This window comes from Chanodichthys erythropterus, chromosome 2 (genome assembly GCF_024489055.1).
Source record: "Chanodichthys erythropterus isolate Z2021 chromosome 2, ASM2448905v1, whole genome shotgun sequence".
Lineage (NCBI taxonomy): Eukaryota > Metazoa > Chordata > Actinopteri > Cypriniformes > Xenocyprididae > Chanodichthys > Chanodichthys erythropterus.
This window is the reverse complement of record NC_090222.1, coordinates 39,535,001-39,555,151: the sequence shown is the minus strand read 5'-3', so window position 1 is coordinate 39,555,151 and position 20,151 is coordinate 39,535,001. Positions and strand designations below refer to the sequence as shown.

The 20,151-nt window shown below is 34.5% G+C and overlaps 1 protein-coding gene across 3 annotated transcripts in view; it reads right to left on the bottom strand.

Annotated features, from left to right (window-relative positions):
- LOC137037881 (raftlin-like) overlaps positions 1 to 20,151 on the bottom strand; it is a 133,977-nt gene that overhangs the window by 28,164 nt on the left and 85,662 nt on the right. For all 3 annotated transcript variants that reach the window (XM_067412256.1, XM_067412274.1, XM_067412265.1), the window contains exons 7-8: positions 16,821 to 16,936; positions 2,812 to 2,915 (exon numbers count right to left, since the gene is read on the bottom strand). In XM_067412256.1, the coding sequence (XP_067268357.1) occupies positions 2,812 to 2,915; positions 16,821 to 16,936 (220 nt within the window). The remainder of the gene's footprint in view (positions 1 to 2,811; positions 2,916 to 16,820; positions 16,937 to 20,151) is intronic.

Here is a 20,151-nt window from a genome sequence, read left to right as displayed (position 1 = left end):
TTTTGAGGCTATGCTCTGTGGCTAACGGCTAATGCTACACTGTAGGAGAGATTTATAAAGAATGAAGTTGTGTTTATGAATTATATAGACTGCAAGTGTTTAAAAATGAAAATAGCGATGGCTCTTGTCTCCGTGAATACAGTAAGAAACGATGGTAACTTTAACCACATTTAACAGTACATTAGCAACATGCTAACGAAACATTTAGAAAGACAATTTACAAATATCACTAAAAATATCATGATATCATGGATCATGTCAGTTATTATTGCTCCATCTGCCATTTTTCGCTGTTGTTCTTGCTTGCTTACCTAGTCTGATGATTCAGCTGTGCACAGATCCAGACGTTAATACTGGCTGCCCTTGTCTAATGCCTTGAACATGAGCTGGCATATGCAAATATTGGGGTCATACATATTAATGATCCCGACTGTAACGTAACAGTCGGTGTTATGTTGAGATTCGCCTGTTCTTCTTCGGTCTTTTAAACAAATGAGATTTACATAAGAAGGAGGAAACAATGGAGTTTGAGACTCACTGTATGTCATTTCCATGTACTGAACTCTTGTTATTCAACTATGCAACTATGAAGTAAATTCAATTTTTGATTCTAGGGCACCTTTAATACATCTGAGATGATTTGACAGATCTTCTAATCGTGATAACTGAACTTGGATTGGATTAAAATATCTGGATTAAGTTGTCTGAGATAACTGTGCATTCTCGTGTTCCCTGAAAAGGGCAGATCGATACTCGAAACCACGATCAGCAATGCAGCGATTGACTGGAGTCAAGATGGCAACGTAATGACATAATATATTTAAAAAAGACACCCTGACGAAAAACTTGACAAATTTGTTGACATTTATAAGGAAACAGTCAAGCGAATAAAATGACAGAAGAATGACATAAATGTTATAATAGATAAATAAATTTTTTTCAAAATCAAAATTACATGATTACTTAATTATTTAGGCTGTATTCACGATTTCTAGTATTCGTACAGGCACTTTTTATTTAAATGTTGTAATTAGCAACTAATTTACCTTTGAAGCAGATTTGCCAACATTAGTTAAAGTTTATTAAGGGTCAATTTATCTGCATCAAGCCAGCTGTCGTGGTTCAAATTAATGCATGCACGGCATGCAATGTACTAAGAATGGGAATCGGATTGTTTCCAAGCCTCGACACAGTTCGGCTCATTTGCTTGAACCGTTTCAGTGTTTCATGAAGCCTCGCTCTGAACCATTGAAATTTTTAAACATTTCAAAACTCTTATGATGTAACAAAGCCTCGTTTACTGAAATCACATGACTTTGGTAGTTTGATCCATGCTCTGAACCACTGATTCGAAACAAAAGATTCGTAAAGCTTCATGAAGCAGTGTTTTGAAATCGCCCATCACTAGATATTGTTGAATAAAGTCGTTATTTAGTTTTTTTTTGGTGCACAAAAAAATATTCTAGTCACTTCATAACATTAAGGTTGAACCACATGAACTGTATTAAATAGGTCTTTAGTAGCTTTCTGGGCATTGAAAGTGTTAATTATCTTGCTGTCAATGGAGGCATCAGATTTCATCAAAAATATCTTAATTTGTGTTCTGAAGATGAACGAAGGTCTTACAGATGTAGAACGACATGAAGGTGAGTAATTAATGACAGAAGTTTCATTTTTGTGTGAACTAACCCTTTAACTGCTACAAGAACAGTGTCGTTTCCACCACGATACTGAGAAATGTCATGTAGCTATTTTATTAATTAAGTCGCGGGGCAGTGCTGACAAAACATTGTTTTTTTGCTTTTGTCGGCTGTAAGGACCTTTGAAATAACTGAAATCATTTGGCGAAGTGATATAGAACTGTAACGCGGTCAAAACCTGCCTGGAACTACTTTAGCCGTGCGTTTGCTGAAAATAACTGCACACCTTAGAATGTTTGACAACCAATCAAGCATTCAACAGGCCCATAGTATAATAATGTTTTAATACGGAATCTGTTTTCTTGCCACTAAAAATGAACATTCTGCAGAGGAAAGTGTTCTGAATATTAATCACAGAGGTGCATAAAGCATCATGAACATGATTATCAATGCATGAATCAAACTCACTTAAAATGCTGCCAATTCCTCACATATTTTCCATGCTTTTTTCTTTGCATGAAGATCATAACAAAGCAGTGAAATCTGGCCTACACTCGACAGTATCTCACAGGATATTATTATAATACTTCATAATAAGCAGTATTATTGACTGCACAGACACTTTTTGATGAGAACTGAACTGTTTTCTCTAGAGCTGCTTTATAGATGCATTGAATTCTGTTTGCATCATTGAAAAAATCTGTATAAAATGCTATAGAAATAAAGGTGACTTCATTTATCATATGAGCTCCGGTTGCTTCACTGATCAATTGCATAGTTAATTTTTCTCCACTTTGTTGCATGCACAGTGATCGCTCATGTTCCTTCAAATCATCAGCGTTCATTGAAATGTATGATTTCAGTGTGATTTCACTATTTCCATGTGAATGTTCATAGTGCTAGAAGTCCATCTGAATATACCACAAATATGCTCTCCAATTTGCATACACACTAATCCTAATCTCATGTACTATATAGTGAGATTAGGATTAGTGTGTTATGTTGAAAATAGTGTATTATTTTCGTGCAGTGCATTCTCAAAGCATGCATCTTTACAGCTTTTTCAGCTGATATCGCTCTTCAGAATCAGTTTCAGAATCCGTATTGAAACTTGTAGCCTAACTTTAAGGCAATTATTTCAGCTCGAAGGAGTCTCAGTGCAGTGCACTACCTGTTAGTCTTGACGATGGGTGTAGGCAGCACACAAGTGAGTCTCCATCCGAATGAAGCCAGCGACTGCAGCAAGGGAATATAGTCTGTCTTCACCTGTAAACCCTGAAAAGAAAAAAGTTGCTATGTAAAAATGCTACAAAGTCACACTTAAGTAGCAAATTTACATCTTTAGGTAGACATTTTTTATATTGCGACTCTTTTGTTCTTGTTATTTGCACGGACATTTGCTCAGATATTTCAGAGCAGCATGCTGTGAATAATTTGCATATTTAAAAGGTTGACAAACACACAACATCTATTAAAAAAACTGCTTGTCAATCTTCATACTAGAGGATGTTTATGGAGAAAAGCTGAATAATTTAAATAATTTATGTAGATATAGATACAGTGAGCAATGTGTCATATGGGTCAGTGATGTGATGGGTCATTTATATGTCCAAAGGAACAATAATAATAATAATAATAAACAAAGATATGAAATTTAAAGCATGTGAGGTATTTTAAAGATTTTGAAGTGTCAAAAGGTCATTCGGTTTAACCGTCCAAAGGCCAATACAGCCATTTAATTTGTGATTAAAATATCTTAAAATGTAATAAATGTATATATTTTTTATTCTGGCATGATTTTATAACATCATATATCAACAAAGTGCAAAATGGTATTAAAATTATGTGTAGAAGTCGTTGCTTTGTTATGAGAAAGAATGTCCGGAAAAATTAATTTCATTGATGTCATTCGGAGTAACCGATATAAAGGGACCAAGTCATGTGGTCAATATCATGTGACAGGATGTGACATCATTCAGACACCTGCAAAGGACACCATGGTCATTAAGCAAAGTAACTAACTTTCTTTTTTTTACATTCGCTCATATGCATGTCCCGAAACATCAGGTTTTTTATTTTTTGCAACCGCTATAATACACGGAAAATGTAATATTTTATAAACTTGTACTAAATATAAAATCTTTGATTGTCCTTTTGCTAGATATCAGTCTGATAGCATTGTGTGAAAATATCGTCATTTGGTAAAACCAAAATTTTGGTTAAACCGAATTAGTTTTTTTGGTTTGTCCATCTTGTAAAAAAAATGACAAAAGCAGTGATGATTAATTATAAAATCCACATAATCTCATTGTAAACACTTAATAAAACGTAAAAAAAAAAAAAATTATATCTCCATAATGTTTTTTAAAAAACCTTATTCATCAATGACCCATCTACTGAGGATGTGGATTTATTGTGATTGGAAACAAATCACCAAATCACCATTTGCAATGGGTAAAATGAAGAAATTAAATGTTAACGGATGTTCATAGCAAGAAAAAACAGGTCAAAAGTTGTTGACCTGATTATCAGGTCTGATTCAGTTCAAGTGATAAAGATTAAGGTTTATTTCTGTTCTGCTAATATAACAGATGTTGCAATAAAGAATGCATGAATGCATTTGTGTAATTCAGAGAGAAGTGTTAATCAAACAGGGTTGTTTTGAACAGTTAGGGGTTGTACTGTGGTTTTAAAGAGAAAGCTTGTACCCTCATTTCAGGAGCGCACAGGAAGTCAGAGCGGTTTAACGGCACATGTCCTCAAAAAGAAACCATGTCGCGTGTCAGTCACGCGCCCACGCTCATAATGATAACACAAGACAGCGCTACGTGATAATGCTTCACTTGCAATAAGGTTTTGGTACAGCCTTGCATGCACGAAATGTACGTTTATACATGAGTCACTCTGGAAAGTTCAGAATAGATAACAACATGATGACTCTGAGGCCTTAATGTAGTGGTTCTCAGTGTAGAGGCTCTGCTCTTAAACAGTGAGATGACTTCCTGTCTACTGCCTACATAAGCAGCTGCCTTCTATATATATACAGGGGCTGGTCATATAATTAGAATATCGTGAAAAAGTTTATTGTAAATTATTTAAAAAAAAATGAAACTTTCATTTATACTAGATTCCCTACATGTAAAGTAAAACATTTCAAAAGTTATTTATTTATTTATTTATTTATTTATTTGTTGATTAGAGCGTACAGCTAACGAAAGTCCAAAATCCAGTATCTCAAAATATTAGAATATTTACATTTGAGTTTCATTAAATGACCATCCCTACAGTATAAATTCCGGGTATCTCTTGTTCTTTGAAACCACACTAATGGGGAAGACTGCTGACTTGGCAATGGACCAGGAGACAATCATTGACACCCTCCACAAAGAGAGTAAGTCACAGATGGTCATTACTGAATGTGGTGGCTGTTTACAGAGTGATGTATCAAAGCATATTAAATGTAAAGTTGACTAGAAGGAAGAAATTGGGTAGGCAAAGGTGCACAAGCAACAGGGATGACCACAAGCTTGAGAAAACTGTCAAGTAAAGCCGATTCAGACACTTGGGAGAGCTTCACAGTGAGGCAAATGAAGCCGGAGTCAGTGCATCAAGAGTCACCACACTCAGACATCTTCAGGAAAAGGACTACCAAGCCACTTCTGAAACAGAAACAACGTCAGAAGCATCTTACCTGGGCTAAGGAGAAAAAGAACTGGACAGTGAACAGTGGTCAAAAGTCCTCTTTTCAGATAAAAGTAAATTTTGCATTTCATGTTGAAATCATGGTCCCAGAGTCTGAAGGAAGACTGGAGAGGCACAGAATCCAAGCTGCTTGAAGTCAAGTGTGACGTTTCTGAAGTTAGTAATGATTTGGGGGGGCCGTGACATCTGCTGGTGTTGGTCCATTGTGTTTTATCAAGTGCAAAGTCAATGCAGCCATCTTCCAGGAGATTTTGGAGCACTTTATGCCTCCATCTGCTGACAAGCTTTATGGAGATGCTGATTTCCTTTTCCAGCAGGACTTTAGCACCTGCCCACAGTGCAAAAACCACTTCCAAGTGGTTTGCTGACCATGATATTACTGTGCTTTATGGGCCAGCCAACATGCCTGACCCCTGAATCTATGGGATATTTTCAAGAGAAAGATGAGAAACAGTCGATCCAACAATATACAGATGATCTGAAGGCTCAATAGTGCCTCAGCAGTGCCACAGGCTGATCACTTCCATGCCACACTTCACTGATGCTGTAATTTGTGCTAGGAGCAAGTCATTTGCTGTAATATGTGCTGCCGACCAAGTATTGAGTGCACAAATGAACATACTTTAAAGAACTTGAACTTTACTGTTTTGAAAATCCATTTTTTGATTGATCTTAGGAAATATTCTAATATTTTGAGATACTGGATTTTGGACTTTCATGAGCTGTACGCTCTAATCATCAAAATAAAAATACAAAAAACTGTTGAAATGTTTTACTTTACATGTAGGGAATCTAGAATATATGAAAGTTTCGTTTTTAAAAATAATTTACAATTAAAAAAATGAACTTTTTCATGATATTCTAATTATATGACCAGCACCTGTATACCATCAACTTTTTTGTCACAATGCATTGTGGGAATGCCTTCAGTGTACAGAATAATCATAAAGCCTACAGAAACTCTTCCCACGCAGTCTTTGGGACAGAGCCAGACTCTTAGTTTAGTACTTTGAGGAGGTTGTGTTTCAACGCCCTTCCTAGTTATGAAGCCCTTTCGCCTAGATTGGATGACATTATTGTGGGTCGTGTGTTGAGACCTCAGAGGCCGGGTTTCTTTTGAAATGGTTTTTGGGTATTTGCATTGGCCAGGGCCACAGCGGCAGTCTTTGGGGAATCCAGATATGTGAGAAGAGGTTTTTGTTGGAAGCCGTCCCAGTAGTGGACCCTGTAAATGGCTCCGCAGACTTGAAAGTGGAGGAGAATTGAGAAAATATGGTCTGTTTAATGGCTTTCCATTGCTGTGAGATTGTGTGAACATCTACATGTTGTTGAAGTGCTACACTCTTTCAGCATGGAGCTCAGTGAAATAGAGCAGAACCGAGACTCCTCGATCGTAAAGTCAACATATGCAAGTCAGCTTTCGTAATGTGGCGCATTTCAGAGTGAAGATGGATGAGACGAAAGTTGTGGTTGGAACTTGATTTTATCCATCAGTAACTGATTGGATTGTGAGATAAAGAGTCATGTGGTTTGAGGGGAGAGGAAGGACAAGAGGGGAGGATGATGATGATGATGTTATCCAGGATTGAAAAAGGTTTCAGAGGTGGAGCAGCTTTTATTGAATAATGTGCAGGAATAATTCACATCAAGACCAGGGGTGTTTATTAAGACTCAGCTGTTGACTTTGAAGCTGATGAAGCTCTATATTTAGAGGACTGGAATAAGTAAACGTAATTTGTTGGTTGACTTTGTGAAAGTGTAAACATTGTAGTGTTTTCAAAAGCAACACCGACTCAACCAGTGGTGTGAATTATGAGCGGGACTGTTTATTGAAGATCTGACCAACCAATAGAAGACACAGGGAGTGTTCGGGAAACTTGTTTGGTGCCGGTAATGGGGCAGAAATGATTCAGGCTACATGATATTTTTGCGTCGTGGACAAGAAACATGTCAGACTACACATTGCTTCCCAACCAATCATCACGATCATCGATAAGGCGGAACTAGGGACTGACTTTTGTAACCTGTTTTGTGCAGAAATGATTTGGTGCATCTTTAATGCCAAGACTAAAGGTGCATCCCAATTCACATACTTATGCACTATTCTAGGCGTTTTGTAGTATAATTAGTGTGAGTCCTGCATTCACACTGATATTTCCAAAAAGAAAAAGTGCATCCTGATGATTAAAGGTTTTGATGTTGAATGATGAAATAACCTTATAAAATTCATACACTACATGGTCGAGAACATTGTGTAAGTGTATAGTAGGGCTGGGTAATAAATATTGATTTCTCGATTTTAATCGATTTTTATGAACCAATATCGATTCTTAAATCCCAAGAATCGATTAGTCTAGTCTGTTTTCAGTTGAGCAGAATATGTAGTGCCTCCCATCCAATAAATCGCAATAATCTTTGTTTCTTTTGATATGAAGCAAAGTCTCGGATTTCAAATGACGTCCATCTTATTATGAGATTCAAAAAATAAATACTGTTTTGGCGCTTTTTAATGTGGCGTGACAGATCGCTTTAGCGCCTCAGTTAAAGAGAAGCATGTGATCATCCTCTCCTCCATTTTAATACCAGTTTCAGCGAAATAAACATGCATGAACATCTGAAGGTATGTTAAAATATACAGTACAACTTACTGAAATCCGTATCATGTCTCGTGTAATCGCTCAATCAGTGCTTCAACCTCGGAAAGACTCAATAAAACACAATGTCACGTAACGTCACATTTACCTCAGAAAAACACACTCAGTGACCATAAACTCATTAGTCAGCTAGAAAAGTGCTCTAGAAAGCAGCATTCTGATAAATATAGCTATGCACCGTTACATATTCATTATGTTCAATATTTAATGCATGTTTGAATAAATCAGCTGCGATTTAAATGTTTATATTTAAAAAAAACGAAATATGATTATGTAATTCTAAACTTTATTTATAATAAAAACGTCATTGAGTGTAATTTAAGTGTTTGTATATAAATAAGTTAATTTAACCACATTAGTTGAGAGATTTTTTTCCTGAAGAAAATTTGTCGAATTGAATCGAATCGAAAGCATGTGAATAGTAATCAAATTGAATTGTGAAAATTGTGTCAATACCCAGCCCTAGTGTCATTTGGGACACAACTTAAGGTTTAAATTCAGAAATACATTTAAAAAGTTTGGGGTCAGTAAGATTTTTTTGAAGATATTAGTACAAATATTCAGCTTTAAATTGACAAAAAGTGACAGTAAAAACATGTATAATGCTGCAGAAGATTTCAAATAAACGCTTTCTATTTGTCAAAGGATCCTGATCCAATGTTTTCAACACTGATAATAATCAGAAATGTTTCTTGATCATCAAATCATCATATTAGAATGATTACTGAAGGATCATGTGACACTGAAGAATGAAAATTCAGCTTTGATCACAGAAATAAATTACATCTAATTATATATTCACATTGAAAACAGTTTTTTTCAAACTGTAATAATATTTCACAATATTACAATTTTTACTGTATTTTTGATCAAAATGCAAGCTTGGTGAGCAGAAGAGACTTCTTTCAACCAAACTTCCTCCAAAGCATGAATAAAAAACATATTTAAGGGAAAAATATCAAAGACTGCACCAGAAGATCTGAGAGATCTATTCTTGTATTTAACCTTTTCAGATTACAGACTTCCATTCTCAACACCTAAAAATAGTCCGGCCTTATTTTACACCTACATCACACTTTTCTACCCGGGGTCTACAGAACGCTGTCATAGACGTTCGACTGCCTGTGATTTGCTATATATATATATATTCTCACGCTCTGACAGCAACCTCCTGTCGGTAGCATTAAAATCACTCGTCTCGCACATCATAAAGTTACTAAAGACTCAGTTTACTGGAAATAGACTCATCCCACTGCTAATGAAAGATTTGAAAAGTCTGATTTTTTTCATTACCAAGTCGTGTAGTTCAGCCACATTCACACAGACAAGGAAACGGCAGGTCGCGTGTTTTTCTCACCTCCACAGGAGCCATAAAGGTTACATTGCCAAAGGACGTGTTTTAATGGCCTATCTACAGTCTAGATATCACACTGCTCCAGTGACTGCACTGACCTTCAAACTTTACCTTCAGCTCTAACTACATACTAAATATATAATGCCCCAGGAAAATTATATTGCTCAAAGGTTGCTCAGGCAATTTCATTGAAGCTTCAACTTTGATGTTTCTCTTACAGCTACTTGAACTGACTGACTTTGTTGAGCACAGTTTGAGACATTCTCATGCACAACACTTTGTTAATTTTGTCATTAGCATCCTAATGCGACCACGTTATGGTAATCTTATTCCAGTTATAATTGGGTTAGCAACAGTGTGCTTCAAACAGTCAGCTTTACATAACCGTCGTTAACTTGTTTAACTTGGTCAACTTTGTTAAATCTCTCTCATCAGGGTCCAGTGAGAAAGACTTCTCTATATGCTTTCAAGAAAACAGATCCGGGTAAAAGTGATTAGAGTTAAGACTGGACAGACGTCAAAACATGAGAAAAGAATCCGAGGCTCTAAATTTCACATTGCGATTGGTTTTAGCAGTTTTTCCAGACATCCCCAGGCCTTGATCTGTCTGTGTTTACTCACAGAAGGACGCAGGGATCAAGCATCGCAGTAACTGTTTTCACATTCATGTTAATCTTTCCAATATTATAATTTCAGACAATGTTCAGGGCTCTTTATACAGGTAAAGCAGTGTTTGTACTTCACAAACACAATTATCACCACCTGTGGTTGCTACTAGGTCATTACAATGTCAGCACGACACAATTTTTGGCTGTTTTTTTTTAATCCTCCCAACACAAGTCCTCATGGAAGCCAATTTCTGCCTATTACGCCTCTTTTTACAAGATGTAATATAAGTCTCTGGTGTCCGCAGAATGTGTCTGTGAAGTTTCAGCTCAAAATGCCCCATAGATTTTTATTATACCATGTTTTAACTGCCTATTTTTGGGTGGGAGAAAAAATGCACTGATTTGGTGTGTGTACCTTTAAATGCAAATGAGCTCGTGCTCCCCGCCCCCAAGCCCCCAAGGCATAAACAATACAGGAGAAGCTCACACAGCAAATGTAACTCTTAAAATGGATCATTATAACTGTTTGTGATGCAGCACATATGGATTAAAGGAAAAACATTAAATTAATGAATTAATGCATTATATATTTATTTAAAAAGATGCAATTTAAAATATAGTTTATTTCTTGTAATTGCTTTACTTAGCTATTTCTTCTTTCAAAGTAATTTTAATGCAATTATCTTTAAAACAAATTTTTATTGGAAGCCTGTTTCTACCAGAAAGTAAAAAAATACTATAAAACATGTACTTTAAATGACATCAATGCACTGTTTTTCTTGTAAATTTGACTTGATATCTCACAATTAATAGTTCAGTCATGTGATCACCTTGCAAAAGAAGAAAAACAATAACATGTGAACAAAATGCAAATTTTGTGCACTTCTGATCCATATACAGCACTTGTTTCATCACTACAAATAGGGGAACATTAATGTGAAAAACACTTAAAGTGCCCTAATGTAGTAAAACAGTGATTTTTAAAAGATTAAATTCAGTAAACACAGGTCTTTTTCTGGCTCATCATGCAAGTTTTTTTTTTACATGCATGTATTTAAGGTATTTTAATAATAATATTAATTAGGTTTTTATTTTGAGAACTCTATCATATGCAGTGTTTCCCACAGGATTTTGTGAGACTGTGTTGGCTGGACCTCGGTCCCTCTAGGGGGTCCAGGGGCATTGTATTGTTCGAAATATTGTGTCGTCTGAACCCGGCATGACTGTAATCTCACCATGACCTTTTTTTACTTCATAGACACACACAGGAGTCCATTCGTCCCTTCAGCTGCACTGCAGCTTTCTAAAGTACGCTGCTCTCCTCTTAATAACGCACCCTTATATACTGCGAGTGTGATAAAAGCCTGTTAAAGCAATTTCCTTCTCAGTGGATCAAAACTAATAAGTGTTGCTGTGAGTAAATCTTCAAGGATTATTCCTCAAGGAAATCTGAAATGGAAAACTGTTTTTTTGTGGTTGTGTTCAGGGGCTGAGCTCTTCTGACAGAGCGCCCTCACTGCATTACATGTCCAAGGTTACACAGCCTATTGATTTTCCTTTACGACAAGAATAGAGTCCTCACTCAATTTGACTCGTATTGAACAAACAGGGCTCAGTTACTCCGTACAAGTGCTTTGGAGATTTGTGCATACAATTAAACATTTTCTTATGATTTACAGGTATAATATTGAATGGTGATCAATTTATTTAGTTATGTATCCTGTTTTGTTTTTATATGTACACATATTATGTGGAAATATTAATATTAAATGGACAGAATGATGGATAGATAGAACAAACAAATGAAAGAACTATGGACAGAATGAACAAACAAACGACAGACAGAATGATGGATAGAACGAACAAACGGCAGACAGAAAGAACGATGGATAGAATGAACAAACAAATGACGGATAGAAAGAAGGATAGAATGAACAAACAAACGACAGACAGAATGATGAATAGATAGAACAAATGACAGATAGAAAGAATGATGGATAGAATGAACAAACAAACGACAGACAGAATGATGGATAGAACGAACAAACGGCAGACAGATAGAATGAACAAATGACAGATAGAAAGAACGATGGATAGAATGAACAAACAAATGACAGAATGATGGATAGAACGAACAAATTGCAGACAGAAAGAACGATGGATAGAATGAACAAATGATAGATAGAAAGAATGATGGATAGAATGAACAAACAAACGACAGACAGAATGATGGATAGAATGAACAAACAAATGACAGAATGATGGATAGAACGAACAAATGGCAGACAGAAAGAACGATGGATAGAATGAACAAATGGCAGACAGAAAGAACGATGGATAGAATGAACAAATGATAGATAGAAAGAATGAATGATAGAATGAACAAACAAATGATGGATAGAATGATGAATAGATAGAACAAATGATAGACAGATAGAATGATGGATAGAATGAACAAACAAATGACAGAAAGAATGATGGATAGATAGAACAAATGACAGACAGATAGAACGATGGATAGAATGAACAAATGGCAGACAGAAAGAACGATGGATAGAATGAACAAATGATAGATAGAAAGAATGAATGATAGAATGAACAAACAAATGATGGATAGAATGATGAATAGATAGAACAAATGATAGACAGATAGAATGATGGATAGAATGAACAAAAAAATGACAGAAAGAATGATGGATAGATAGAACAAATGACAGACAGATAGAACGATGGATAGAATGAACAAACAAATGACAGAAAGAATGATGGATAGATAGAACAAATTACAGACAGATAGAACGATGGATAGAATGAACAAATGGCAGACAGAAAGAACGATGGATAGAATTAACAAATGATAGATAGAAAGAATGAATGATAGAATGAACAAACAAATGATGGATAGAATGATGAATAGATAGAACAAATGATAGACAGATAGAATGATGGATAGAATGAACAAAAAAATGACAGAAAGAATGATGGATAGATAGAACAAATGACAGACAGATAGAACGATGGATAGAATGAACAAATGGCAGACAGAAAGAACGATGGATAGAATGAACAAATGATAGATAGAAAGAATGAATGATAGAATGAACAAACAAATGATGGATAGAATGATGAATAGATAGAACAAATGATAGACAGATAGAATGATGGATAGAATGAACAAAAAAATGACAGAAAGAATGATGGATAGATAGAACAAATGACAGACAGATAGAACGATGGATAGAATGAACAAATGGCAGACAGAAAGAACGATGGATAGAATGAACAAATGATAGATAGAAAGAATGAATGATAGAATGAACAAACAAATGATGGATAGAATGATGAATAGATAGAACAAATGATAGACAGATAGAATGATGGATAGAATGAACAAACAAATGACAGAAAGAATGATGGATAGATAAAACAAATGGCAGACAGAAAGAACGATGGATAGAATGAACAAATGATAGATAGAAAGAATGAATGATAGAATGAACAAACAAATGATGGATAGAATGATGAATAGATAGAACAAATGATAGACAGATAGAATGATGGATAGAATGAACAAACAAATGACAGAAAGAATGATGGATAGATAGAACAAATGACAGACAGAACGATGGATAGAATGAACAAATGGCAGACAGAAAGAACGATGGATAGAATGAACAAATGGCAGACAGAAAGAACGATGGATAGAATGAACAAATGATAGATAGAAAGAATGAATGATAGAATGAACAAACAAATGACAGAAAGAATGATGGATAGATAGAACAAATGACAGACAGAACGATGGATAGAATGAACAAATGGCAGACAGAAAGAATGATGGATAGAATGAACAAACAAATGACAGAATGATGGATAGAATGAACAAACAAATGACAGAATGATGGATAGAATGAACAAACAGCAGACAGAACATCATAATAAAAAACAATAAATAAATGCAAAAATACTGTATTAACAAAAATTTGTAAACCAACTACAAATAACTACATACATTTTGTGTAAATAATAAATGCAGTATTTTTGCATTTATTTATTATGCATAATATAGTATATATTTACACTGTATATATATATATATATATATATATATACACACACAGGTGCTGGTCATATAATTAGAATATCGTGAAAAAGTTTTTTATTGTATAATAATTATTGTATATTGTATAAATAATTTATTGTACATTATTTTTAAAAATGAAACTTTCATATATTCTAGATTCCCTACATGTAAAGTAAAACATTTCAACAGTTTTTTGTATTTTTATTTTGATGATTAGAGCGTACAGCTCATGAAAGTCCAAAATCCAGTATCTCAAAATATTAGAATATTTGCTAAGATCAATCAAAAAATGGATTTTCAAAACAGAAAAGTTCAAGTTCTTTAAAGTATGTTCATTTGTGCACTCAATACTTGGTCGGCAGCACATATTACAGCAAATGACTTGCTCCTAGCACAAATTACAGCATCAGTGAAGTGTGGCATGGAAGTGATCAGCCTGTGGCACTGCTGAGGCACTATTGAGCCTTCAGATCATCTGGATATTGTTGGATCGACTGTTTCTCATCTTTCTCTTGAAAATATCCCATAGATTCAGGGGTCAGGCATGTTAGCTGGCCCATAAAGCACAGTAATATCATGGTCAGCAAACCACTTGGAAGTGGTTTTTGCACTGTGGGCAGGTGCTAAAGTCCTGCTGGAAAAGGAAATCAGCATCTCCATAAAGCTTGTCAGCAGATGGAAGCATAAAGTGCTCCAAAATCTCCTGGAAGATGGCTGCATTGACTTTGCACTTGATAAAACACAATGGACCAACACCAGCAGACGTCACGGCCCCCCCAAATCATTACTAACTTCAGAAACGTCACACTTGACTTCAAGCAGCTTGGATTCTGTGCCTCTCCAGTCTTCCTTCAGACTCTGGGACCATGATTTCAACATGAAATGCAAAATTTACTTTCATCTGAAAAGAGGACTTTTGACCACTGTTCACTGTCCAGTTCTTTTTCTCCTTAGCCCAGGTAAGATGCTTCTGACGTTGTTTCTGTTTCAGAAGTGGCTTGGTAGTCCTTTTCCTGAAGATGTCCGAGTGTGGTAACTCTTGATGCGCTGACTCCGGCTTCATTCAACCCATTGTGAAGCTCTCCCAAGTGTTTGAATCGGCTTTACTTGACAGTATTCTCAAGCTTGTGGTCATCCCTGTTGCTTGTGCACCTTTGCCTTCCTTCTAGTCAACTTTACATTTAATATGCTTTGATACATCACTCTGTAAACAGCCACCACATTCAGTAATGACCATCTGTGACTTACTCTCTTTGTGGAGGGTGTCAGTGATTGTCTCCTGGACCATTGCCAAGTCAGCAGTCTTCCCCATTAGTGTGGTTTCAAAGAACAAGAGATACCTGGAATTTATACTGTAGGGATGCTCATTTAATGAAACTCAAATGTAAATATTCTAATATTTTGAGATACTGGATTTTGGACTTTTGTTAGCTGTATGCTCTAATCAACAAATTAAAAATAAATAAATAAATAAATAAACTTTTGAAATGTTTTACTTTACATGTAGGGAATCTAGTATAAATGAAAGTTAAATTTTTTAAAATAATTTACAATACATTTTTTCACGATATTCTAATTATATGACCAGCACCTGTATGTATGTATATATATATATATATATATATATATATATATATATATATATATATATATATATATATATATATATATATATATATATATATATATATATATATATATATATATATATATATATATATATTTGCATAGTGTATTTATACACACATACAGTATAAATAAAAAAATGCTTCACAACTAATTACAATAACTAAATAAATAATATTATAATTATAATATATATATTATAATTATATATTATATTGAATGGTATCATCATGAATTATCATTTGTAGCGCTACATTAGAAACTGAGTGAGTGAGTGATGTGCCGTGATTGTCTGATCCTGTTCTAGAAACATGATTCACGAGACATTTGAAATAAACACACAGGCTCATTGAAGACAGAAATATCAGTGACAGGAAACGAGACAGTGATTGATGGGCCGACGGCAGACAGTGAGCCAGACAGCAGCTCAACATATCAATTCAGAGCGTCTCACTGCGTTAGTGAAAACACCCTTCCGTCCGAGAATCTGTAGATGATTCTGGTGACATGCGCTTACACAATACTGAACACCATCGTTAAATTACAATCGTATTGAATGCTGGGAAATGTCGAGCTGAGTTACATTTGAATGCAGCCCGTCGGCCGAGCCGCACTGAATAATGCTGGGCAGAAACAGTGTGTCCTTCCACTTCAGAAACACTGTCATGGCTGAGCAGAAGAGAGAGAGAGAGAGAGAGAGGAGAGCCGCAGGATTATAAAATAAAGCTCAAAACTCGATTACGCTGATAGCATCAGTACACAGTCCTAACTAACACAAACACACATCTAGCCCAAATAAACCTGAGCGAGACCAACTTGAGAAGAATCAATGGAGAACTGGCACAATATCTGATTTCAACAAGCATGGCTCAGACTGAGGAGAAGAAGGGCCCATTACTGTCACTCAGACGGGACGTTCCAGGGCTTTTCTGTGCAGGTCGTGCTGCGCTTCCAGAATCTGTTCTTTCTTTCTTTCTTTCTTTCTTTCTTTCTTTCTTTCTTTCTTTCTTTCTTTCTTTCTTTCTTTCTTTCTTTCTTTCTTTCTTTCTTTCTTTCTTTCTTTCTTTCTTTCTTTCACGTTTTTTTTTCTTGCAAAATACTCCATTTGTAGTTTGTAGAACAGAAAGCAGACTGTGTTTGAGTGTAACTCACGTCAATGATTGTCCACTGTTCCACCACTATAGCGTCGTACGCAGCGGCTGCGCTGGAGTCTCCCTCCACGGCCTCCTGGAACACAAACACACTGTCCACCGACCTGATGAGGAGATCTGCAGGACAAGAGGAGAAACCAGCCTTCAATCGCAGTTCATACTGAGAAGCTCACTTGAGTCCAGTGATTTATTTATTTTGACCCCTCTATCTATCTATCTATCTATCTATCTATCTATCTATCTATCTATCTATCTATCTATCTATCTATCTATCTATCTATCTATCTATCTATCTATCTATCTATCTATCTATCTATCTATCTATCTATCTATCTATCTATCTATCTAATGTTTGTTCATTCTATCTATCCATCGTTCTACCTGTCGTTTGTTCTATCTATCTATCTATCTATCTATCTATCTATCTATCTATCTATCTATCTATCTATCTATCTATCTATCTATCTATCTATCTATCTATCTATCTATCTATCTATCTATCTATCTATCTATCTAATGTTTGTTCATTCTATCTATCCATCGTTCTACCTGTCGTTTGTTCTATCTATCTATCTATCTATCTATCTATCTATCTATCTATCTATCTATCTATCTATCTATCTATCTATCTATCTATCTATCTATCTATCTATCTATCTATCTATCTAATGTTTGTTCATTCTATCTATCCATTGTTGTCTGTCGTTTGTTCGTTCTATCTATCCATCGTTCTACCTGTTGTTTGTTCTATCTATCTATCTATCTATCTATCTATCTATCTATCTATCTATCTATCTATCTATCTATCTATCTATCTATCTATCTATCTATCTATCTATCTATCTATCTATCTATCTATCTATCTATCTAATGTTTGTTCATTCTATCTATCCATCGTTCTACCTGTCGTTTGTTCTATCTATCTATCTATCTATCTATCTATCTATCTATCTATCTATCTATCTATCTATCTATCTATCTATCTATCTATCTATCTATCTATCTATCTATCTATCTATCTATCTAATGTTTGTTCATTCTATCTATCCATCGTTCTACCTGTCGTTTGTTCTATCTATCTATCTATCTATCTATCTATCTATCTATCTATCTATCTATCTATCTATCTATCTATCTATCTATCTATCTATCTATCTATCTATCTATCTATCTATCTATCTATCTAATGTTTGTTCATTCTATCTATCCATTGTTATGTCTGTCGTTTGTTCGTTCTATCTATCCATCGTTCTACCTGTTGTTTGTTCTATCTATCTATCTATCTATCTATCTATCTATCTATCTATCTATCTATCTATCTATCTATCTATCTATCTATCTATCTATCTATCTATCTATCTATCTATCTAATGTTTGTTCATTCTATCTATCCATTATGTCTGTTGTTTGTTCGTTCTATCCATTGTTCTACCTGTCGTTTGTTCTATCTATCTATCTATCTATCTATCTATCTATCTATCTATCTATCTATCTATCTATCTATCTATCTATCTATCTATCTATCTATCTATCTATCTATCTATCATCTATCTATCTATCTATCTATCTATCTATCTATCTATCTATCTGATGTTTGTTCGTTCGTTCTATCCGTTGTCTATCTATCCATCATTCTATAATTTGTTCATTCTATCTATCCATCATTCTATCATTTGTTCATTCTATCTATCCATCGTTCTACCTGTTGTTTGTTCTATCTATCTATCTATCTATCTATCTATCTATCTATCTATCTATCTATCTATCTATCTATCTATCTATCTATCTATCTATCTATCTATCTATCTATCTATCTAATGTTTGTTCATTCTATCTATCCATTATGTCTGTTGTTTGTTCGTTCTATCTATCCATTGTTCTACCTGTCGTTTGTTCTATCTATCTATCTATCTATCTATCTATCTATCTATCTATCTATCTATCTATCTATCTATCTATCTATCATCTATCTATCTATCTATCTGATGTTTGTTCGTTCGTTCTATCCGTTGTCTATCTATCCATCATTCTATCATTTGTTCATTCTATCTATCCATCATTCTATCATTTGTTCATTCTATCTATCCATCGTTCTATCATTTGGTCATTCTATCTATCCATCGTTCTACCTGTTTGTTCGTTCCATCTGTCCATCATTTTATCTGTCTGTTATTTGTTTGCTCTGTCATTTTATCTATCGTTTCTTTGTTCTATCTATCCATCATTATATTGTTTGTTCGTTCTGTCTATCCATTGTTCTACCTGTCTGTTGTTTGTCCGTTCTATCTATCATTTTTTCGTTCTGTCTATCTATCCTTCGTTCTATCACTCGTTCGTTCATTCTATCTATCCATTGTTCTGTCTGTTTGTTCGTTCATCCATCGTTCTAGGTATCTTTTGTTTGTCTGTTCTATCTATCATTTGTTCGTTCTATCTATCCATCGCTCTATCACTCATCCGTTCATTCTATCTATCCATTGTTCTGTCTGTTTGTTCGTTCATCCATCGTTCTATCGTTCTGTGTATCTTTTGTTTGACCATTCTATCTATCTATCTATCTATCTATCTATCTATCTATCTATCTATCTATCTATCTATCTATCTATCTATCTATCTATCTATCTATCTATCTATCTATCTATCTATCTATCTATCTATCTATCTATCACTTGTTTGTTCCATTTATCAATCATTTTATCTGTCTGTTGTTTGCTCTGTCATCATTCTATCATTTGTTTGTTATATCCATCATTCTATCTATTGTTTCTTCGTTCTATCCATCATTTTATCTGTCTGTCAAAAGACAGTGTTATTTTTGTTAACGAAAAGTAAAACTATGAAAAAGTTGATTTTTTTTTTGTTAATTGAAATTAAGCTAAAATAAAAAATACATATTAGACCAAAAATTTAAAAATATCTGAAATAGAATGTTTAAGTATATTTTCAGTTTTATTAAAATGTTAGTTTATTAGTTTATTTCTATTTAGTTTTTTTTATTTATTTAATTTTAGTATCGAACAAACGATAGAATGATGGATAGATAGAACAGAAAAACGACAGATAGTAGAACGATGGGTAGATGAACAAACATCATACAGATAGAATGATGGATAGATAAAATAAAATAGTACATTTTGTACTTCAACATAAAAGCACATTCAAAATATTAAAATACACTAAAATAACACTAGAAAAAAAGGTCATACAGGTTTGGAACAACATGAAGTAAATTAATGACAGAATTTTAATTTTTGGAGGAACTTTCCCTTTAAGTCTCATCCACAAGAGAATCAATTTGACTCATCCTTAAAAAATAAATGTAAAAAAATTGC